Consider the following 20781-nt stretch of genomic DNA (forward strand, 5'->3'; position numbering starts at 1 on the left):
TAGGATATAACTGATTAATACAATTGCATCTTCCATAGGACTGTCCTTGCATTTCTGATTTTTTTTGTGTATGTAGGAACTCAGCAGGTATGGTTTTCCTGTGTGGACCATCAATCACGACTAGATGTCCCCGAGTTCCTTTGCGATCGCTTTAGCAAGCCTGAGCTGTACACAAAGCTGTGTGTCCAGTCACCCTGCCCTGCCATGTATGTGTACACCAATCTTGTCTAACCAGCACTAACATTTTCATCATGTGTAAATGTAAAAAAAAAAAATAATTTTATATATATATATATATATATATATATATATATATATATATATATATATATATATATATATATATATATAGTACAATGGTTATTGCTAGACAATTTTATTTCGTACTTGCAAAATGGTTTTAATTTAATTTTTTCATTAGGTGGCGCTACATACAGGGAGTGTGCAGTGTGTCTTGTGGAGGTGGTGTGGCAAGAAGGTTGTTGTACTGCTCTCAGCAGGCTGCAGGGGGAGACAGAGGCATTGAAGTAGTGCTAGCGGAGTCAGCCTGTCTCCCTGCCTCCAGACCTCTACAAGTTGTACCTTGTAACACTGAACCCTGTCCAGCAAGGCAAATGAATTAATCCATCCATGCATCCACCTATTCATTCATTCATTCATTCACAGATAATGTAACTTAAATAAGTGTTCACCTGCTTGAACAGATTGCACATGTTGTCAGGTTACAACCTGGACCCACAACCAGAAATGGACTTACCTAGGACCATAGGTTGTGAATGTACACGAAATAGCCCACAGTATTAAGGTGTGAAGGGACAGGGATCAATATAATTAGCTTTTGTGACATGATAAATATTTACCCTTGTTAAGTCAAGTCAAGTCAAGTTTATTTCTATAGGCGCTTTTCACAACAGACATTGTCTCAAAGCAGCTTTACAGAAATCAACAGTCAAGGTGAATGGTGTGCATTTATCCCTGATGAGCAGCCATGGCAACTGTGGCAAGGAAAAACTCCCTTAGATGTTATGAGGAAGAAACCTTGAGAGGAACCAGACTCAAAAGGGGAACCCATCCTCATTTGGGTGACATCAAGAGTTTGAACATAAACATAGCTTGTTTATTAATGATGCAGGACATCCACCTAGTAATGCATTACAATAGTCTATTCTGGAGGTCATGAACGCATGGACGAGCTTCTCTGAATCGGATATAGACAACACTATACTTTACACTAGTGTAAATATATTGGTTCTGGTGTAACCTGTTGCCACCTGAAATCAAATAATTATTGTTGAAATTGAAAGCTGTAAATGGTTAGACAACATACAGGATCTAAACATACAGCTTAAAGAAGACCAAGGACAAAGTTCTGTACAAGTTGAAATCATGGTTTGGTCATACAGAATATATCTAATACGTTGAACATCTTGTTGAGCACGACAAAAGTATATTATTAAAATGGAAAGAATATGGCATAACCACAGCTCTGCATGGTGGCTATCATGGTGGTGATAGTATCATGTTAAAAGTTACCCTTGGCCACTTTCTTTTCCCAATAGATGGTCTTCTCTAAGCAGAGTCAGGGTCATGGTACACTATATGGACAAAGGTATTGGGACACCTGACCTTTCCTGCCATATGTGGTTCTTCTCCAAACTGTTACCACAATGATGGAGGCACACAATTGTATAGGATGTCTTTGGATGCAGTATAATTACATTTTGCGTTCACTTGAACTTGGAAACCCAAACCTGTTTCAGCATTGTAATGTCCCTGTACACAAAGTGAGCTCCATGAAGATATGGTTGACATGTTCTGGAAAAGAAGATCTTGAGTAGCCTGCTATAGAGCTCTGATTTCATCCCTACTGAACACCTATGAAATTAAATGGAATGGTGCCTGCACCCCATGCCTCCTCACCTCACTTACATCAGTACCTTACTTTACTAACGCCCTTGTGGCTGATGGACACAAATCTCCACAAGTACACTCCAAAATCTAGTGGAACATCTTCCAAGGAGAGTGGAGGGATTTATAAGAGCAAACTTGGACTATATGTTGAACCATTTGCCAATATGCTGTATATGTCTTCCATTGTATACGTTTTATTCTTTATAATGGGCTGTTTTGTGTTAATTCATGCTATCTAATCCCCTAAGAATAGATGTCCATTTCAGTTTCAAATTGTGAAAACGTTTCGGGGTAAATATTTATACATGCCACTGTATACTGTTATCCTAATACAACACTAGAACAATTGGTACAGTAAGTGTACATCATGGTTATTCATGTTTCTGGAGGTGGGCCCTATTTATACAATTTTATTCACATCATCAGACAATTATCAAGACCTTGATGAAATGAACATGCAGCAAATTCAAATGTTATACATACCAGATTATTTATTCAGTGTGTTTATGGTCTAGGTGGCAGGTGGGTGAACAGGGTACGTGTTCGGTGTCCTGTGGCCTGGGTGTGGCATTAAGGAGGGTCTTGTGCATCCAGTTTGATGGAAAATTGGAGAGAGAGCTTGAGGATGAGCGTTGTGAAAGAGGCAAAAAGCCTCCTGTCACAGTCCCCTGCTTTACCCAGGCCTGCTCCTTCCATTGGGGTGTACAGGAGTGGAGCGAGGTACAGTGCATCCATGCAAACTGACTGAGTATTCCACATTTCATATCATATCAAAACCCTTTCTTAACAATTCAGATGATAACCACTGTTATTCATAAGATCATAATCTGCAACGCCTGTTTGTATATTAGATAAAATGTATTTTTCTCAAACATCAATGGTGTAGTTCCACTTCATGCCCAGTGGCGGACAAAGTACACAAAGCATGTACAGAACTTGAGTAAAAGTAGAGATACAGTAGGTATCCAATATGACTCCAGTAAAAGTGCTCCCTTTAAACTTTCCCTTGAGTACACGTACAGAAGTATTTAGCTTCAAATGTATCTAAGCATCCAAGTACTAAGATTTATTATGGCTATAATATCCTATTATCTTTTTTAATCACAAGACTCTTTGCTTAATCAACTTAGTTTATGTGAAAATAGAATGTTTATCTTAGCACAACAATCTATCAAAAATACAACTAATTATCATGAACCCAAAACCTTCTTTTCAACGACTTTGCGCAAATCGCCATGGGTGCTGTGGCAAGTTAGATTCAGGAGTTTCTTCCATCATTTATTCCTCAAAATGTTCTGCTTGCTGTTGAATTGGCGCTGAACTGTATGTTTGCGCAAAGTAGATATCGCCAAGCGACAATGGCGGATCTAGCTTGAATGACGCCCTGGTTGAATCATGCCATGACCCAAAGTCTCCCCCATTTAATATATCCAGCTTTGAAAAGCTCCTCTCATCTTCAGATACAGTCACTGGAAAAGTAAGAAATATTCTCAGAGCAGTCCACAAATTTGGATACATCTCTGAGAGCTCCCTGTCATGTATAAATAGCTAAGGATTGTGGGATTGTGCCCCATCTGGGGCAACTTATTTAGAGGGAGTGGTAGGTCAGTGGTAAGGCACTGGGTTACCGATGGGAAGGTCAGAGGTTCAAGTCCCATTAAGCCGCACTGAAGATTCACATTACTAAACTCAGCTCAGGACCTGTTCAGTAGAATCACAGAAAACCTTTGTGACATCACCTCAATTAAAGGTCACCAAATCAATAAGTGCGAGTTTAACTACAATTTAACCCTAGCCTTTACTATGCTGTGATAGAGCTGCATACACACCTTTATCTTTTGCACATTTCTCCTCTATTTCTTTAATCTTTTTTCTAAATTGGGCTTCTTGAGGGTTTAGAGCTTTTTTGTCATCCATAATTTTTATTTGGATTCAGGGCTCTTTACTGATGTGACGTCACTTACAGGTCTTAAGATATTAATATCACAATATGGGTGGAAAAGGATTAACACTGCATTTACTGAAGTTCTCTTGCTGTAGGTCTCAAAACCTTAAACTGTTCCTTCCCCCTCTCTTTATCTGTAGTGTTCAGTCTCTTGTGGTTATGGGATCCAGTCTCGGAAGGTCTCATGCCTTGGACCATCCAGCCCTCTACCAATCACTCCCATCCTCTGTGTCCACCTTCCCAAACCAATCACTATCCAGGCCTGCTACAATGCCAACTGCTCCACCGTGGGCCCAAGCATTATTCCTACCCAGGAACCAGAGGCCTGGAGCAAGAAGAGTGAACTGAATGTCTTGCATGAGGAGAACAGGACCACATATGCACCTACTGGAGAAACTGAGAAATTAGCAGAAGTTGTACCTACAGTACCAACGCTGAGGAGCACCACAACAGTGTCGACACACCCTCCACAGAGCAGTTAGGTGGAAAGATGGGGGCACCAGAATTTAGGAGGGGCATTATAAAATTAGTATAGAAATATGGAAGGAAGCACGATATGTTTATATGCAGTGAAATATATGTATTTATTGCACTGTCATTAGTATTGCATGAAGATCTAATAGTTAAGGTCTTACATGTAAATGTTCTACATATACATTAATGTTGTCCTTGGTCTAATTGGTGGATGGACCATTAGATAGTTAAATGAAACAATCAGTCAATAATTCTTGTTCTCCGGACATTTTGCTGCAGGTTTGTGTGGGCAGCTTTTTCTTCAGGAAAGAGGACTCATTGATCTACGGAATGTCAGTGAGAGGCGTTGTTTTCTCTCTATCGGCCGCCCCCTTGATGAAGTCATCCAAATCAAAATTGAGTCCAGCTCTCTTAATTGTAGACACAGTAAGTGACCAGCTAAATCTGCTTTTTATAACACGCATGGCTGCAGCTTAAGAAGTCGAATTCTGTGTTTTGTGTGCATTTGTAGAAGAGAATCTTGCCCTTTATGAGAGAAAATCTCTAAGGCAAATCTGTGAAAAGATGACTGGAAAGACACTGACTTCAAGGTCTAATGTCCTGCTGGTGCGTCAAAGCCGTCTCACCCCCGGAAACGGAGTGCTGTTTTCCTATCAGAGTAAGAACAACGTAAAGAAAAGCCATCATGAAGGTTAGTTAAACAAATACTTTGGCAAAAAAATCAATAAATTTCTGAGGCACAAACCAGGCAAAATTTAACTGATTTGTTTCATCAACTAAATTACTGACCACAAATTTCTACTTCAACCCTCAGATTGTAATGTTCAGCTGTTCTCTCCATCTGGTTTTATTGAGAACCCAGTTAGGAGTTCATCATCCTTATCCTCCAGCCTGCAGTCTTGTCGGGTGTTCATTGATGCTCCGCCTGCACTAAGGATACAGATCAGAGCGCTGTCTGTATTCAATACAACTTCCTCAGACTCCACATATGTGATGGTAAAAAAACAGGGCTAGTCTTTTTGCAGTTTTAACTATATCCTGGGCTATCAGGGGCAGAGCTTAAAATGAAATTATCTGTAAATTACAAACTGTGCACACAGTATCACTATACATTACTTACTACTTTACTAGTAAACCTAGGTAAACGTTTTATAGCCTATTTTTAAATAGAGTTCTAGCAAAACATGGCTAAAATAATTCAAACTAAGCATGCAAGGTCAAGGGTTAGGGCACTTGGCTTGAATTATTTTAACCCTATAATTTTATTATATTTTTAATATATACAACATCAAAACAATATATTTTCTCTGAAAGTGTAACTTGTTTGTTAGGAAATGTGCTAGCTACTATTAACATCACCTATAAAAATAACTAAATAACTAAATTAAGCACAATGCTGGCTAGTTTCTGAATGATGCAAACTATACAAATAAAAAAACAACTTGTGCTAATCATTCTGCAATCCAAGGAAGTGAAATGAAAAGCTAGTGGTGATGTGATTTATTTTTGTCCTTATCCTTAACCTGTCACTCAGCAAAATTAAAATTTGAGCAAGTGTTTACTATTTTTATGGTAATGGGATGTTACTATAAACAAGAATTTACTGTTAACGAAGAATGAATGTAATGATTTTTTTTATTCCTCAGATCCGAGATGTTGATGCTGTCAGGACTGCAGTGTTTAAAGGCGCACAGCTTTTCCACTGGATTTCGACGGGAAGCAGGGCGGAAGTGGAATTCCATGGAGAATACCAGCAAATGAAGGGAACATTTCAAGCAGAGTATTCGTACATTAAGCCCGAGGAGGCTAAACTGATTTAGACTGTTAGCAGTTTATCCAGAAATGTGTTTGCAGCACTTAGCAAACAAAAAGTTAGAAGGTAGCATAAAGACTAGCATGAATATATTAGCATGCACTCATTCATGCTAATAATTTCATTATTTCAAAGTAATGTAGTCTGGAAAATCTGGTTACTTCTAAGAAACTAATGATACCGTTTGGTTTAATGATACATGTTCGCTTTTTACAGGGGAAAAATGTACACATTTCTTTTTGACAAGCTAGTACAACAAAAGGGTGTAGATCTTACAACTGTCCAAATGTATATTTATGCCAATAAATATGGAACTATAGCTACACACACCACAGTCATATAGCAAACTTGCTAAGTGCTTCAGTTGGGGAACAACAAACTCGGGTTTGATATAAACCATAGCAAACCTTTAGACAGATATCAGTAAACAGCAACATCATGTAAACAGCAAAACAAACAATACTGTAGTATAATTAACACATTGCAACATTGTGGTGCCATGTTTTTTCATTCACCAGCATCAGAAAGCCGTAGTAATATAATATGGAACGAATGCCAACGTCATGGTTAGTTGAATAAAGAAATAAGGGCGAGAGAACAGTAATTTCCCGCACGTTCATGTTCTGCTTGAGGACATATGCAGGTATAGCAAATTTTCTTTACTTTTATCTCTTGCTTCGCAACTTCACAAGTTTCCACTCTTGTCCACTTTGTGTGTTGCTTGTTGCTTTATCCACCCCAGTAAGCAGGCCTCACTTGCTTGGCGTCTGCTCCAGAAGAGCCTTCATGTCCAACAGTGCCTCCTCGAGGAACCGTGTTAGTTTGCTGGCGTTCGTTTCTTCGCAACTGTTAAAGGCCGTAACCGCAAAGTTGATGTGGTCGTCCATTGGGTTGTAGCAGATGCCATAGCCGTCTGGCACCATTGGTCCAATACACATAAAACAGTCCGTCTTTGAGCCGACCTAAAAAATAAAAAAGGGTGAGAGATAACTTTAGAGATTTTATCGGAAACATAAATATACACCGTGCAGTCACATATGCAGTCAAACCAGACTTGCTGCTTATTTTTGCCAATAACTGCACAAACAGTACCTACTTTACATAACATTATTAATAGGTTTCCATTAAATCTCTATTATCTTTGCTCCCAACCCAGTAAAAAAAACATAATGCAAACTCAGTATTAGTCACATTAATGTTTTTCATTGAAGCTACATAACTGTGGCCAGACCTAGCAATTTCTTTCAGAGCAGCACAATTTTGGGTTTTCAGCCTAAAATAAAAAAGGAAAAGAAAAGAAAAGAAAAAGAATGGCATACTTGGCTGGTGAAGAGGTTGAAATGCATGGCCACAGCATAGGAAGTATCCATGAAGATTTCTGGCAAAGTCGTCAGGTCCTCAATGCTTTGCATCCTCAGCCCCAGTAGATGTCTGTCTATTGCCTGGCCGTGAATGGCCTATGCATAGACAGATTGCATTCCATAGATTTATGGTCACTTGTTTGCAATATATTTGCTGAAATTGTATGTCTGTTATAAGACTCCTACCATGCGTGTGTAATCCCGATGGGTGTTGATGGCCTTCTTCAGCAGGGCCATTTTCTCTTCATTCTGCCGAGAAGTTACACATCATTGTCAAGGAATAATTGCACATTTTATTATAATGTAGCTGGTTAATGCAAAGGATCTTCACAAACTCACATCAAGGTGATAAATTAAGACAAATGTATTTATTTTATAGTTCATTACAGTTTATACACCATAGTACTGTTGAATTCTAGATTCTCGTTGGTCAGAAAGTGTTGAAATGTATATAACTGCAGCACTGACAGTCAGATTTTGTTTATATAATTAAAACTTAGACAGGAACTTTTATGGAGGACACTCTACATACAGTGAGTATCCAGTGTTAATGGTTTGTGAAGGTGAATAAATAAAAACGGATAAAGAACTAAATAAAGAATGAAATCAGCCACTTTAGGAAAATCCTCAACTTTGAACGGAAAGATGACTTCATATCACAACACCCAATCACCGATTATTCTCCTACAACATTGTGTCCTTTCGATTTTGTTACCCAGTTGCCGTTATTGTGAAAAGCAGAACAAAAAGGTGAGATTTTGCATTAAAGAACTTCAATAATTTGTCCAAGCAACAAAACATCTACACTTAATGAACCAAAGTATTGGGACGCCAGACTTATATGTGTTTTTTTTCTGTTATCAAAAGGTTTGTGGCACACAATTTTATAGGATTCGGTAGCATGAAATTTTCCCTTCACTTGAGCACAAAGCCAGCTCAATGAAGATATGGTTTATCGGGGTTGGAAGCTCTGATCTCAACCCTACAGAACACCTTTGGGATAAATTGGAATGCTGACTGCACCCCAGGCCTCCTCACCTCACCTACATCAGTACCTGACTTTATTAACGCCCTTGTGGCTGATGAACACAAATCTCCACAAGCACACTCTAAAATCTAGTGGAATTAGATCTTCCCAGAATAGTGGAGGTCATTATAATTACAAATGGAGACTATATGCGAAATTGGATGTTCAAAAAGCACATAATATTATGCTGAGGTGTCCACAAACGTTTATCCATATAGTGTAGATAATTATCCCATTACAGATTTAGATAAAAGACCCATACAATCCAGATGGATATAGATATTTGTTTTACAGTTTAGTTAAGTATTGTAGATCAATTTTAGAATACAAATGAGCATATTGCTTGGCAAAAATGTTCCAGAAATTGTGGTGCTCAAAACCTTTTGAATCCTTAGAAATACATTAAAATGCGCTTGAAATACTTTGGTGTGATTGTAAGGCATGTTATTTCGCAAGCACAAGAATCCTGCATAATTTGCCTGACCTGTTTGGACTCGTCATCCATGGCTTGTACGAATTTAAGCGAGTCGGTGGAGGTGGTGCGGATTGCCTCCGTCCTGCCCAGTTTAAACATGCGTAAGGAGGCGCTCTCATATGTAGCGCAGCAAACACTGTAGATCCTAAAACAGCAACAATCCAAGAAGGATTTAATACAACATACAACAAGACCACTAGAAGACATGTTGCCTGGGTTATGAGGATCATTTCTTCTACAAGAGGTAACTTTGTCATGCAGACAATGTCGCAAATGTTCATGAAATATCTGATAAATATTTCATGACAATTGCTGCTAGTCTGAGCAGGTGCTATCCTGACACACCTGTAATACGCCAGCTGGAAAGCCATTTGGATAAAGGCATCCGGCCCCATTTTACACGTCTTGAGGTATTTTCTCCCATAGTGAGAGAAGTTCAGAACTCGCACGTCCAGGTCATGCACCATTCTGCAAAACAGAAGGACTCCAATTACAACGCATGAATCATTTATTGGGAAATGAATAGCGTGCCTCTAAGCTGCATCGCTAGCTTTTTGTTCAGACCTTAATCCTAAGCACAAAGGAACGTCATGACAAAAAAGCGCTCACATGTTCATGTTCTGCTTGGCTTTCTCAATGTCCTTTTTGATTTCTGGTGTGATGTTAAAGCGCAGCTTCTGCGGCATAGGGAGCGGAATCATGGGAGTTCGCACCATCTCGGTTTTCTTCCTGTCACAAACAAGGTGTGAAATACAATGTTTTGACGATTGTGAAAGAAATTGTACAATATCAATATTAATATCAATATCAGTCGAGGTTTTTTGGTTTCCAGCATTTATTTTCTTTTATTTGCCTTTAATCCAATGAAATATTATTTAGTTATCCATTTGATTAAACTCAAGTTTGATTAAGTAATTAGTACAAATACCCCATAAAACCTTAAGGATCTACCAGGACAGCTGTGAAACGGCACTCATAAACATGACCACCACGTTAAATAACACTAAGGAAGCCATTTTGAATGTTCACATATTGAGCTGCCATTATAATGTTACAGGGATTCAACAGAACAGAAGTGTTTATGAGTGACAGTAAATCACGCTGTGCCCTATATAAACCAGGCGTGGCACGTTCTGACTAAAAATATTTTGGTGTAATAGTTCGAGCGCAAGACAAAAGTAGCAAATGTTGGCCACCTCACATGATGATTTTTTAATACATTATAGTTAATGATCTTGTCATAACAGCACGTCCTTTACTTCTTTTACTCCTTTTATACTGCACTAATTTACCACCAATGACAATTCATTCATAAATTTGTCCTTTTTTGAGTTTTCATTTATTGTTGTGGAAAGTCCATGAAGTTCATTCCTGTTCAGTTTTTATTTCAGCAACATTTTAATGTTTACATTTATGACACCCTTATCCACAGTGATTTACAACTGAGCAGTTGAGGGTTAAGGGCCTTTGATCAAAGGCGCCCAATGGCAGATTGGTGGTGCTGGAATTTGACTCAAGATCAGAAGTTCAACATTTTTACCACTGAGCTACGACTTCCCCAATGAAGACACCAAAGACACTAAATACCTCCATACAGAAATCTTCAGATCTGAGAATCTAAGTGCACCACAGTATGATATTTTCATACATATACTCCACCACATGGTCCACTAGGAAGACAATGGGAGGTCCTTCAGCAGGAGCATGCTCGTAAGTCAGTCCGCACGATCCATCCTCGCCCACTATAAACTGTACAAATGAGACACACAACACCGTAAACATACAGCTGAGTTCCCAGAGCAGCGAGTGTATACACAGGAATACTGTCAGAATATTTTTAAAAAGTGGTTGATGAATTGGGTTATTTTAAATCAGATTATTATGAATCGGAATATTTTGCATATGTAAACGCACTTGCATAGAGGACTATGATATTTGTGTGTCTGTGTGTGTAAACTCCATAACAAACCTGTAGTGTTTTATCAAACCAGCGATTTCCACTATTCCAGCGACTTCCTCCTCCATGCAGCATCTGTGCAGACACTTTGCTGTAGTAGATCTCATCTGACACGCGAGGCATCGGGGCGTCCAGGCACACTAAGAAGATGCTCTTCTGGATCGCCCGAACTGACTCTTTATTCGTTTTGTCTGCAGAACAAACGCCACAATTTGATATGTTGTAAAATCACATGCTGCACGTGTACACAGTGAATCGAGCTAAGCTAGCTGTGCAGTTTATATGTATAGATTACCTTTAATGAGGTTGTTGTAGGCTTTGCCCCAGGTATTGCGTTGGTTCGAGGTGAGAATGCCAATCGGCTCTTTATTGGTCTGCAGAGAAGAATTCCAGATCTTTTCCAACTGCATGTAGAGCTGATCCACCGTCAGCGGCGTGCCGTCGCTATTGTATACGTCCAGAAAAAAAAACTTGAAAAGAAGAGAGCGAGTGCACGTGAGAAATATTTACACAATATCTCAGGTTGGAGTCTAGGCATTGGTGTGGCAAGTTACCTGAAAATTGTGAACCACCGTGATGTGAGTTGGTGGCTTCTTTCCAATGGCATGGTTTACCACAGTGTCTTTCTTCGGGCCTGGGATCCGGCATGACGACAGCACTTGGTAATACTGGTCCATGCACAACGGCTTTCCTCCCAAATACTCAACGGGTAGTGTTTCCCTGCAACGACGGATATGCAAATTGAAGACCAGCAATCCAAAGAATTAAATCGTAATCAGGTCTTCTGGGTCTGAAAGTTTCGACTCACTTATCAATCATTTCTTTGAAGTCCAAAACTCCAGCGATCAGTTTAGCAGCAAACCTACATTGGAAGAATAGACTTAATTGTGTGTATTGAATCATATATTACTATTGTTGCAATGGACCGATTCGTCGTACGGATCACGACTCACAGTTCAGCAGGCATGTGAACCGCAGATTAATCTTAATTTTTTATTGATCGCAAAATAAAAAGGCAGTTATCTGCTGATTTTGCTTTTTAAGTAATTCTGTAACTACACAGAACAGTCATGTGTTCACGTGAACAGGACGGGTTAATCAGTCAACAACAATGAATTGCGGAGGAGCAGAAGAACTCGAAAAGCCTCTCGCATCATTCAAATCGCATGTATGAGAGCATTTGCTTGCCGTGACGTTTCTTGTAATAAATGGAAAGCAAATTAAATTTGTCTCCTCCCGTTTATTTGCTGATCCGAATAATGATCCGATCTGTGACTCAAAAACCATAATATGATCCGAACCGTGAGTTTTCTGATCCGTTGCACCACTATAACATCTAGTGAACATTGTAATGAAGATCTAACAGTAGTCCAAATTTTACATTAAAATTATCATGTAAATCTGTTTTGTGTTGGTTTTAATCATCCAAGAATAACGTTCATTCTCATTATTCAACAGCTTCCAAAAATAGCACTTGATCCAGCACAAATTCACGAGAGTCAGACACACTTTGGATTAAAGAGTTCATGAAAATTAAATTATGAAGAGGCCTGGGATGTACTCAGGTTTCCAATTCATTCATATGGTTGAGGTCAGAACTCTATAGCAGGCCACTCAAGACCTTACACTACAAACCCATGTAAACCATATCAACTTGGAGATGGATTGGTAAACAAAGCGATTGTCATTCTGGAACAGGTTTTGGTCTCCTAGTTCAAGTAAAGGAAAAAAATGTGATGTTTCTAGAGTTGTATGCTTTTAACTTTGCGGTAACAGTTTGGAGGAGAACCACATATGGCTGGAAAAAGCAGGTGTACCTGACATTTGTCCATATAGAATAAATCCTCATTTCAAAATTGGAATTCACAAAGGTACAAGAAAGAAAAGGCAAAAACAAAATCATTATTTGCTCGAGATACATGTGGGGAGGTAAGCACCAAGAAAATTAGAAAACAGAGACATTTATTGGGCAACAATATACAGTGAGGAAAATGAGTATTTGAACACCCTGCTATTTTGCAAGTTCTCCCACTTAGAAATCATGGCGGGGTCTGAAATTGTCATCGTAGGTGCATTGGTACAGTAGCCTTTGTTTGCAATTACAGAAGTCAAACGTTTCCTGTAGTTTTTCACCAGGTTTGCACACACTGCAGGAGGGATTTTGGCCCACTCCTCCACACAGATCTTCTCTAGATCAGTCAGGTTTCTGGCCTGTCGCTGAGAAACACGGAGTTTGAGCTCCCTCCAAAGATTCTCTATTGGGTTTAGGTCTGGAGACTGGCTAGGGCACGCCAGAACCTTGATATGCTTCTTACAGAGCCACTCCTTGGTTATCCTGGCTGTGTGCTTGGTCATTGTCATGTTGGAAGACCCAGCCTCGCCCCATCTTCAATGCTCTAACTGAGGGAAGGAGGTTGTTCCCCAAAATCTCACAATACATGGCCCCGGTCATCCTCTCCCTAATACAGTGCAGTCGCCCTGTCCCATGTGCAGAAAAACACCCCCAAAGCATGATGCTACCACCCCCATGCTTCACAGTAGGGATGGTGTTCTTGGGATGGTACTCATCATTCTTCTTCCTCCAAAAACGTTTAGTGGAATTATGACCCAAAAGTTCTATTTTGGTCTCATCTGACCACATAACTTTCTCCCATGACTCCTCTGGATCATCCAAATGGTCATTGGCAAACTTAAGACGTGCCTGGACATGTGCTGGTTTAAGCAGGGGAACCTTCCGTGCCATGCATGATTTCAAACCATGACGTCTAAGTGTATTACCAACAGTAACCTTGGAAACGGTGGTCCCAGCTCTTTTCAGGTCATTGACCAGCTTCTCCCGTGTAGTTCTGGGCTGATCTCTCACCTTCCTTAGGATCATTAAGACCCCACAAGGTAAGATCTTGCATGGAGCCCCAGTCCGAGGGAGATTGACAGTCATGTTTAGCTTCTTCCATTTGCTAATGATTGCTCCAACAGTGGACCTTTTTTCACCAAGCTGCTTGGCAATTTCCCCGTAGCCCTTTCCAGCCTTTTGGAGGTGATCCAAATTCCAGATTCTTACTGATTGTATGGGGTGGGCAGGTGTCTTTATGCAGCTAAGGACCTCAAACAGGTGCATCTAATTTAGGATAATAAATGTAGTGGAGGTGGACATTTTAAAGGCAGACTAACAGGTCTTTGAGGGTCAGAATTCTAGCTGATAGACAGGTGTTTAAATAATTATTTGCAGCTGTATCATACAAAAAAATAGTTTAAAAATCATATATTGTGATTTCTGGATTTTTTTTTTTAGATTATGTCTCTCACAGTGGACATGCACCTACGATGACAATTTCAGACCCCTCCATGATTTTTAAGTGGGAGAACTTGCAAAATAGCAGGGTGTTCAAATACTTATTTTCCTCACTGTATACAGGAGAAAATGAGACACAGGTGACCACAATAACACAATTAGCACACAGATGGACCAACAACATGAGGATTAACAAGGACCTCTAGTGGCAAACACACAAAACCCTACATACTGTATAAATATATTAGTCTGCCCTAAAATCGTATTTGGCTTATATCCTAATAGTAGAATTGATACAAATCAACTCAAAAACTAAACAAATGTCTTTTACTGTACTGTTGCTCAACACAGCGTTTAAATCTGTGCTTCGTGTCACTGTTGCTCTAAGCTGCACTCATGTGCGCAACAACACAACCCAAAGGACAAATCACGTGCTGAGTGAATAAATGTAGAGGTGAGTCTAAACAGGGATCATGACTAAAGTGTAAGTCCACTGGATTTGTCCATACACTGTTAGTGTTCAACCGCGGTGTTCAAAGTGAGTATGGGCAGAAAAGTGTGCTAAAGATAGCAGCAGGAAAAGAAGCCGTCTGTGTAAAGGTCAGTGTGCAATTCAACACTGCAGATATCAATAACATGCGGCAGTATAAATCCTCTCAACTTGTGCGCAGCATTGTGTTGAGCAATATATAATGTTCGATTGTTGGTTTAATGTGTGGACGCAATTCAAAAATGCAAAAATCTCTCGGTTCTAGATTACGTTTTAAACGCTTTTTAAAAATGTTGTTTTAATTCATTTTTTAATTGTAGTTTATTGTAATGGGCCAAATTCAAATTTCATTAGATTATTCTGATCTATATTTCTGTTACATTCAATTATATTTTACTGTAATCTAAAATGCACTATTATTATATGATTTTATTATTATTATTAATATTATTATTATAGTAGTCTGATATTGTGATTTGTGGTGAGAGTAGGGAGCAGGTTGAAAAAAGTCTGGAGATGTAGAAGTACCATTAAAGGGATTAAAAGTCAGTAGGAGTAGGACAGAGGACGTGTGTGTGAATGAGAGGGAGGGCAGTGGAGTGGTGCGGTTGCAGGGAGTCAAGGTGGTAAAGTTGGATGAGGTTAAGCACCTGGGGTTAACAGTGCAAAGTAATGGAGAGTGTGTTAGAGAAGTAAAGAAAAGAGTGCAGGCAGGATGGAGTGGGAGGAGAAGAGTGATAGCAGGAGTGATTTGTGATAGAAGCGTATCTGTGAGAGTGAAAGGGAAAGTTTATAGGACTGTGGTGGGACCTGCGATGTTGTATGATTTAGAGACAGTGGCATTGAGTAAAAGACAGGAGGTGGAGCTGGAGGTAGCAGAGCTGAAGATGTTGAGGTTTTCGTTGGGAGTGACGACGATGGACAGGATTAGAAATGAGTTTATTAGAGGGACAGTGCATGTAGGACGTTTAAAGTTAGATAGGCATGATTGAGATGGTTTGGTCATGTGCAGAGGAGGGACATGGGGTATATCAGTAGGAGAATGCTGAGGATGGAACCACCAGGAAGGAGGAAAAGAGGAAGGCCAAGGAGGAGGTTTATGGATGGGAGGGAAGACATGCAGGTAGTTGGTTTAAAAGAGGCAGATGTAGAGGACAGGAGATGTTAAAGGATGATCCGCTGTGGCGACCCCTAATGGGAACAGCCGAAAGAAGATTATAAAAGTATTCTATTATACATTCAATTCTTTTCTACATTTGTTTACTTACATCGATTCCTCTCTTTTTAAGTCTATTCAGTTCTATTGTAATCAAACTGCTTTAATTTAATTATACTCTCTCTCTCACTCTATTATATATTTTATATATATAAATATTCTGTTTTATTCTGTGGTAATCTATAGATATTTTAATTCAAAACAAATTCTATTATAATCCAACTCAAATTCTACTACGCTCTAATCTGCTCGCAGTTATTCAATGATATCACCGTATTCTTTTTTACATTCATTTCTAGCATGCTACTTTTTATTATCCTCTATTCCTCTCTTTCAAATTCCTTTCACTTAAATTCTGAATAAATCGATTGAATCGGATTACACTCTGTTGAAATTCTTCTTTACTTCTACTTCATTGTTTTGTAATCCAGCATGTGTAATTCAATGATCATTTTTAATCCTTTTTTCTATTTTACCTCCTAATATAATTCTGCAGTGTCTTAAAAAAAAAAGAAAGGGCTTTGTGTTTATTTAGGTTCTAAAATTAGATGAGAGAAACAACATTCGTATTCAACAGACCACAAAGTGCAAAAGATATTGTTTTTAATGTTCTTAATAATAAAGTCTGAAATAATTGTGAATATAGTGCTGGGATCAAATACGGTACCTCATCTGTCCCTGGCAATCCTGGAAATGCATCTGAGGCAAAACCATGCCTGGGCTGGTGTACACTGCGATTGGCATTCGAGAGTCTAGGTAGGCTGACTGCATCCACCAATCAGAGAGCTGCATCACACAAGCGTACACAATACATCTGGATTAAATAATCATTTCAATTTCAAATAAATTCATTTGGTTGCAGGATAATTTAGCGTATAATTTCCCAGAATTGGATTTCACCGGGCAAGAACTACGAACTTTCAATAGCTTTTGAAAAATGAAATTGGCTGAAAAAACACTCGATCCAGTGGCGATCCTGGCAACCCTGAGACTGCCAGTATTTTTATTACGTACCCAGTTCTCAGTTTTGCGTGCCCGTCTCTCCAGTCCTTTCTGCAGCCTTTCCCCAACGCCACCAGAGGACAGGAACTCGGCCATGAGCTTGCGCGTGTGGTTTATCTCCTCCTCAGATACGAGCGGCTCGAGTGCAGCCAGATAACGTTCGCACGTCTGTCTGAGAGGTGGCACTGGAAGCTTGGGCAGACCATCCTGATGTGCCAGAGATTGTTCACGGATTTGGACAACAATCACAGGCCTTGCCAAGCGTGTAGGCACTGCCCTCGCCTGTGACCAACAACAAAAAACTCACACTACATATTCATTACTTTTAACTGCAGTCATGTACAGTGAGGAATTTAGAAAATAGTCTATTTCCTGGGAATTAATCGTAATATCAGGTAAGATTACGATTACGATTACGAAGGGCTGCAGTTTTTATTTACAGCTATGTTTATCATTTGTATATTATTACATTTAACATCCATAAATCTGTTTCTGTCTTCATTTACATTACAACAGATTACAACAACTGTTCCCTCACCAGCCATACTCTTTCACTTGTAATTAATAAGTGTGTACACATTAACATATTAAAAATTCAAAGAAATCCAAGTCCATTGTCCTGAAAATGACTAACTGTTCCAAAGCACTAACAGTGAAAACTCCTCCCGAAAATACTAAATATACATATTTCAAAAACATTTACGTTTATGGCACAAAATTGCCACGAAGTCTCTATCAATAAATACATTCTAATGCTGGTCTACTAGGACACGGACGTAGTATACCACCATTAGAAAACTCTGAGTCAGTCAGTGTCAATCTACTGCCCAAACTCCTGTTTCTGAAAATGAATCACCTCCTGACTAATTAGAAATTGAGAAACTAAATTAGCATGTGTATTAATTGATCCCTTATTTTAATAATAACCCAAATAAGTTAAATAATAATCTTTGCATTAAAAAATACACAGTATATTCCATCAATGACCTCTTACATGCATGTTTACCCTCATCCTCTCAACCATCAGAGCACTGCATTTTCCACATTCCTCATTCCACTGACACTCCATCACAAGACCCAGTCATAGTGAAAAGGCCCTGATTCTGATCATTCGCATTTGCGGGTCATTAAGTACCCCCCCCCCGTACCATGCCGTGTTGTTCCCATGCCTTATCGGTTCTGCTTTGGTTTTGACGTTGCTCTGGTTTTAAACTTTGCTCTTTGGAATAGTCCTGTTTTGGTCTGTTTGCATATTGCCTGAATCTTTCATTTAACCATTCTAAAAATATATATTAAGATGTTTATTTATTTGTTAATGCTCAGGATCACCTGTTCCACAACTCCAACTGACTGTATTAGACTGTAGAAAGGACATCACTCATAATCACAACCTTCAGTGCATGATATTTCTCACTGTGTTTGTATTGTTTTATTATGATTTATAAGTTTATGAGTTTCTTCCTCATACCATCTAAGGGAGTTTTACTTGCTACAGTCGCCTCAGGCTTGCACATCAGGGATAAATACACATAGATAACTTATTTACAATTTTATTTGCTAATTCTTACATTCTGTAAAGCTGCTTTAAGACAATGTCCATTGTGAAAAGTGCTATAGAACTAAACTTGATTTATGGAATGAGTCTAAGCGGTTTGTTACTTGGGGGCGGAGCCTATTTCAGGGGCGGGAAGGTGTCAACAGATGCCAAAACAAGAAGCAAAGAGAAAACAAATAGGATATCTTAGAAATTATGTCAGTTATCAAAATGTATTTACTGATAGAGACTTCAACATACCTATTTAGGGATAAGGGCATCCGTCAAATATTAGAAATGTAAATCCAAATGTTTACTACGTTTCTCAGTTATTCCACCCTATTAAACGTAATTTGAAACAAAAAAAGGTTGTTCGGTACCGCCGTCACGTCTAGCCCTTCTCGTTCCATTCCTTTGTATGCCTGAAACTCATTTCTAACCCACTTAAAAAAAAAACAAGAGGAAAAGCAATTGAAGGAACCCTTTAGATGTCACACTACAGAGAATTTCGAAAGAATTACACAGAAGACACAAAAATGGACGGACAGAAAGACGGCAAAAATCCTAGACAAACCAAAACCCTGAGTTCCTGATGATGATAGTATCATTTTATATGACAAACAAATGAAAGAATGCTTAAAAAAACATTTAGACATTTGACATTGCTGTAAGCTTGACCCCGTCTGCAACATCTAATCAGTTCATCTGCTTGCCACTGATGATTCTATATAAATCCTATTAACATTCAAGCCCATATTCTCTCTGAAGGACGATCAGACAGGCGCATGGACAGACGACCTGACAAAATGATGCCGGTGGTGATGGAGGCACAACAACGATTTGTTTAATCACAAACATACGAATTTGCTTCGTACCAGGGTTTGTCGTGCCACACGATGAACAACAAGAACTTCTGCGCTCATTCTCGAGCACAAAGGGTTTGAGTTGATATAAAATCCTACTGCATTTGCAGTAAAACTACTAACATGGCCGACCCCATACACAATGTTAATGACTTTTGAGAGTTGAAACAGGTGGTATTGAGAAGATCATTCCTGATGGGGGCGGGGCTTATTTCAGGGCCAGAAAGATGTAAAACACAAACCAAAAATAAGCAATAAAGAGAAATCTATTGAATAGAAATACAATGTCTTAGACCACATGTTATTGCGAATATCATTATTATTATTGAGCTGGAAATAATCATGATGAAATTATGTTTAGAATTATAATATAATTGACAGATAGCCTCTCTAAATGTTCACCTCCAGTGCAAAAACAAACCTACATTTGCAAATGTAAAATTGAGCTTCTTATTGTTATGATCATCCTATAAGTGGTAATCTCGTGGATCTCATCGACAGATCATCTCGGACACTAGGTTGATGGTTGCAGTGCCATGCTCTATATACAGATTGCAGGTCATTGTTGTTGTTGTTGTTGTTGTGTCAGTGTAGATAATCATGGGGACTCACCGCAGCTCTCGCCAGGACACTCAGCATGATTTGAGCTCCAACACTCCCTCCAGGTTCACCGGCCACGACAAAGTCTCCGTGACATTCTGATCTCCAAGGACAAAACTCAAACTTGTTGTCAAACTTCTCCAACGTTTCCGCCCTCCAGAGACCATAAGAGCTACAGATCCCAGAATTTCCAGGGTTGCCAGATTTTTCGTAAACGCCTCCTTAGCTTTCGGACCCCTTTTGATTGAATTCCTTATTGCAAATGACACGTGTAGTAATGATAAAAATAATAGGCTGAAAAGAATTGCATTTAACCTAGCTAGACTAAACATAAGACCTTAAACCTGTGCAATCTGGCAACCCTCTCGCGGTTTATTCTACAGATGTTGCCTGTATAATAACATGAAACAGACTTCATCCTATACGTCTGTTCTATTGTAATTCGGTTAAATAAGAAAATGTATAATAATACTTGCGGTTATAATAACATTACACGCATAAAAAGACAGGATCATGGATGTAAATCCAAATCCAAGCACCCAGGGCTGCTTCCATTCCATGGACACTATATAAGGCAGGGAGGTGCAAAAACAACGCAACACCACCACCTAGTGGCAGATCGGAATTGTTTTTTCCCCCCTGTATTGTAAAATATAAATATTGGCCATGCCTAAATTGAGGATACAATTTTGATTATACTAAATGTTATTGTCAATGAAATGCAGTTATCATTAAGGAGAAGTGCAAATAGCAATGCCAGTCAAAAGGTTGGACACACCGTCTTTTTATTTATTCTTATTATTTTCAACATTGTACATTAA

At 39.0% G+C, this 20781-nt stretch overlaps 2 protein-coding genes across 2 annotated transcripts in view; one reads left to right on the top strand and one right to left on the bottom strand.

The window, feature by feature from the left end:
- adamts13 (ADAM metallopeptidase with thrombospondin type 1 motif, 13) overlaps window positions 1-6539 on the top strand; it is a 19104-nt gene extending 12565 nt beyond the window's left edge. The window contains exons 24-31 of the mRNA XM_046871106.1: window positions 77-206; window positions 422-610; window positions 2427-2631; window positions 3997-4333; window positions 4610-4756; window positions 4842-5021; window positions 5145-5326; window positions 5977-6539. Coding sequence (XP_046727062.1) covers window positions 77-206; window positions 422-610; window positions 2427-2631; window positions 3997-4333; window positions 4610-4756; window positions 4842-5021; window positions 5145-5326; window positions 5977-6150 — 1544 coding nt within the window. The 3' untranslated portion in view covers window positions 6151-6539. The remainder of the gene's footprint in view (window positions 1-76; window positions 207-421; window positions 611-2426; window positions 2632-3996; window positions 4334-4609; window positions 4757-4841; window positions 5022-5144; window positions 5327-5976) is intronic.
- Window positions 6301-20524, bottom strand: zgc:154046 (Carnitine O-acetyltransferase-like). The gene is made up of 14 exons (XM_046871107.1): window positions 19973-20524; window positions 16976-17245; window positions 16629-16747; window positions 11772-11825; window positions 11518-11683; window positions 11259-11433; window positions 10976-11154; window positions 10655-10755; window positions 9616-9735; window positions 9352-9474; window positions 9016-9151; window positions 7691-7753; window positions 7463-7600; window positions 6301-7105 (listed from the first exon to the last, which is right to left on the bottom strand). The coding sequence occupies exons 1-14, from the start codon at window positions 19997-19999 to the stop codon at window positions 6896-6898; spliced, it is 1881 nt and encodes a 626-aa protein (XP_046727063.1). The 5' UTR covers window positions 20000-20524; the 3' UTR covers window positions 6301-6895.
- Between the last annotated feature and the right edge of the window lie 257 nt (window positions 20525-20781).

The sequence above is a fragment of the Silurus meridionalis genome, chromosome 17, assembly GCF_014805685.1.
Source record: "Silurus meridionalis isolate SWU-2019-XX chromosome 17, ASM1480568v1, whole genome shotgun sequence".
Taxonomy (NCBI): Eukaryota; Metazoa; Chordata; class Actinopteri; order Siluriformes; family Siluridae; genus Silurus; species Silurus meridionalis.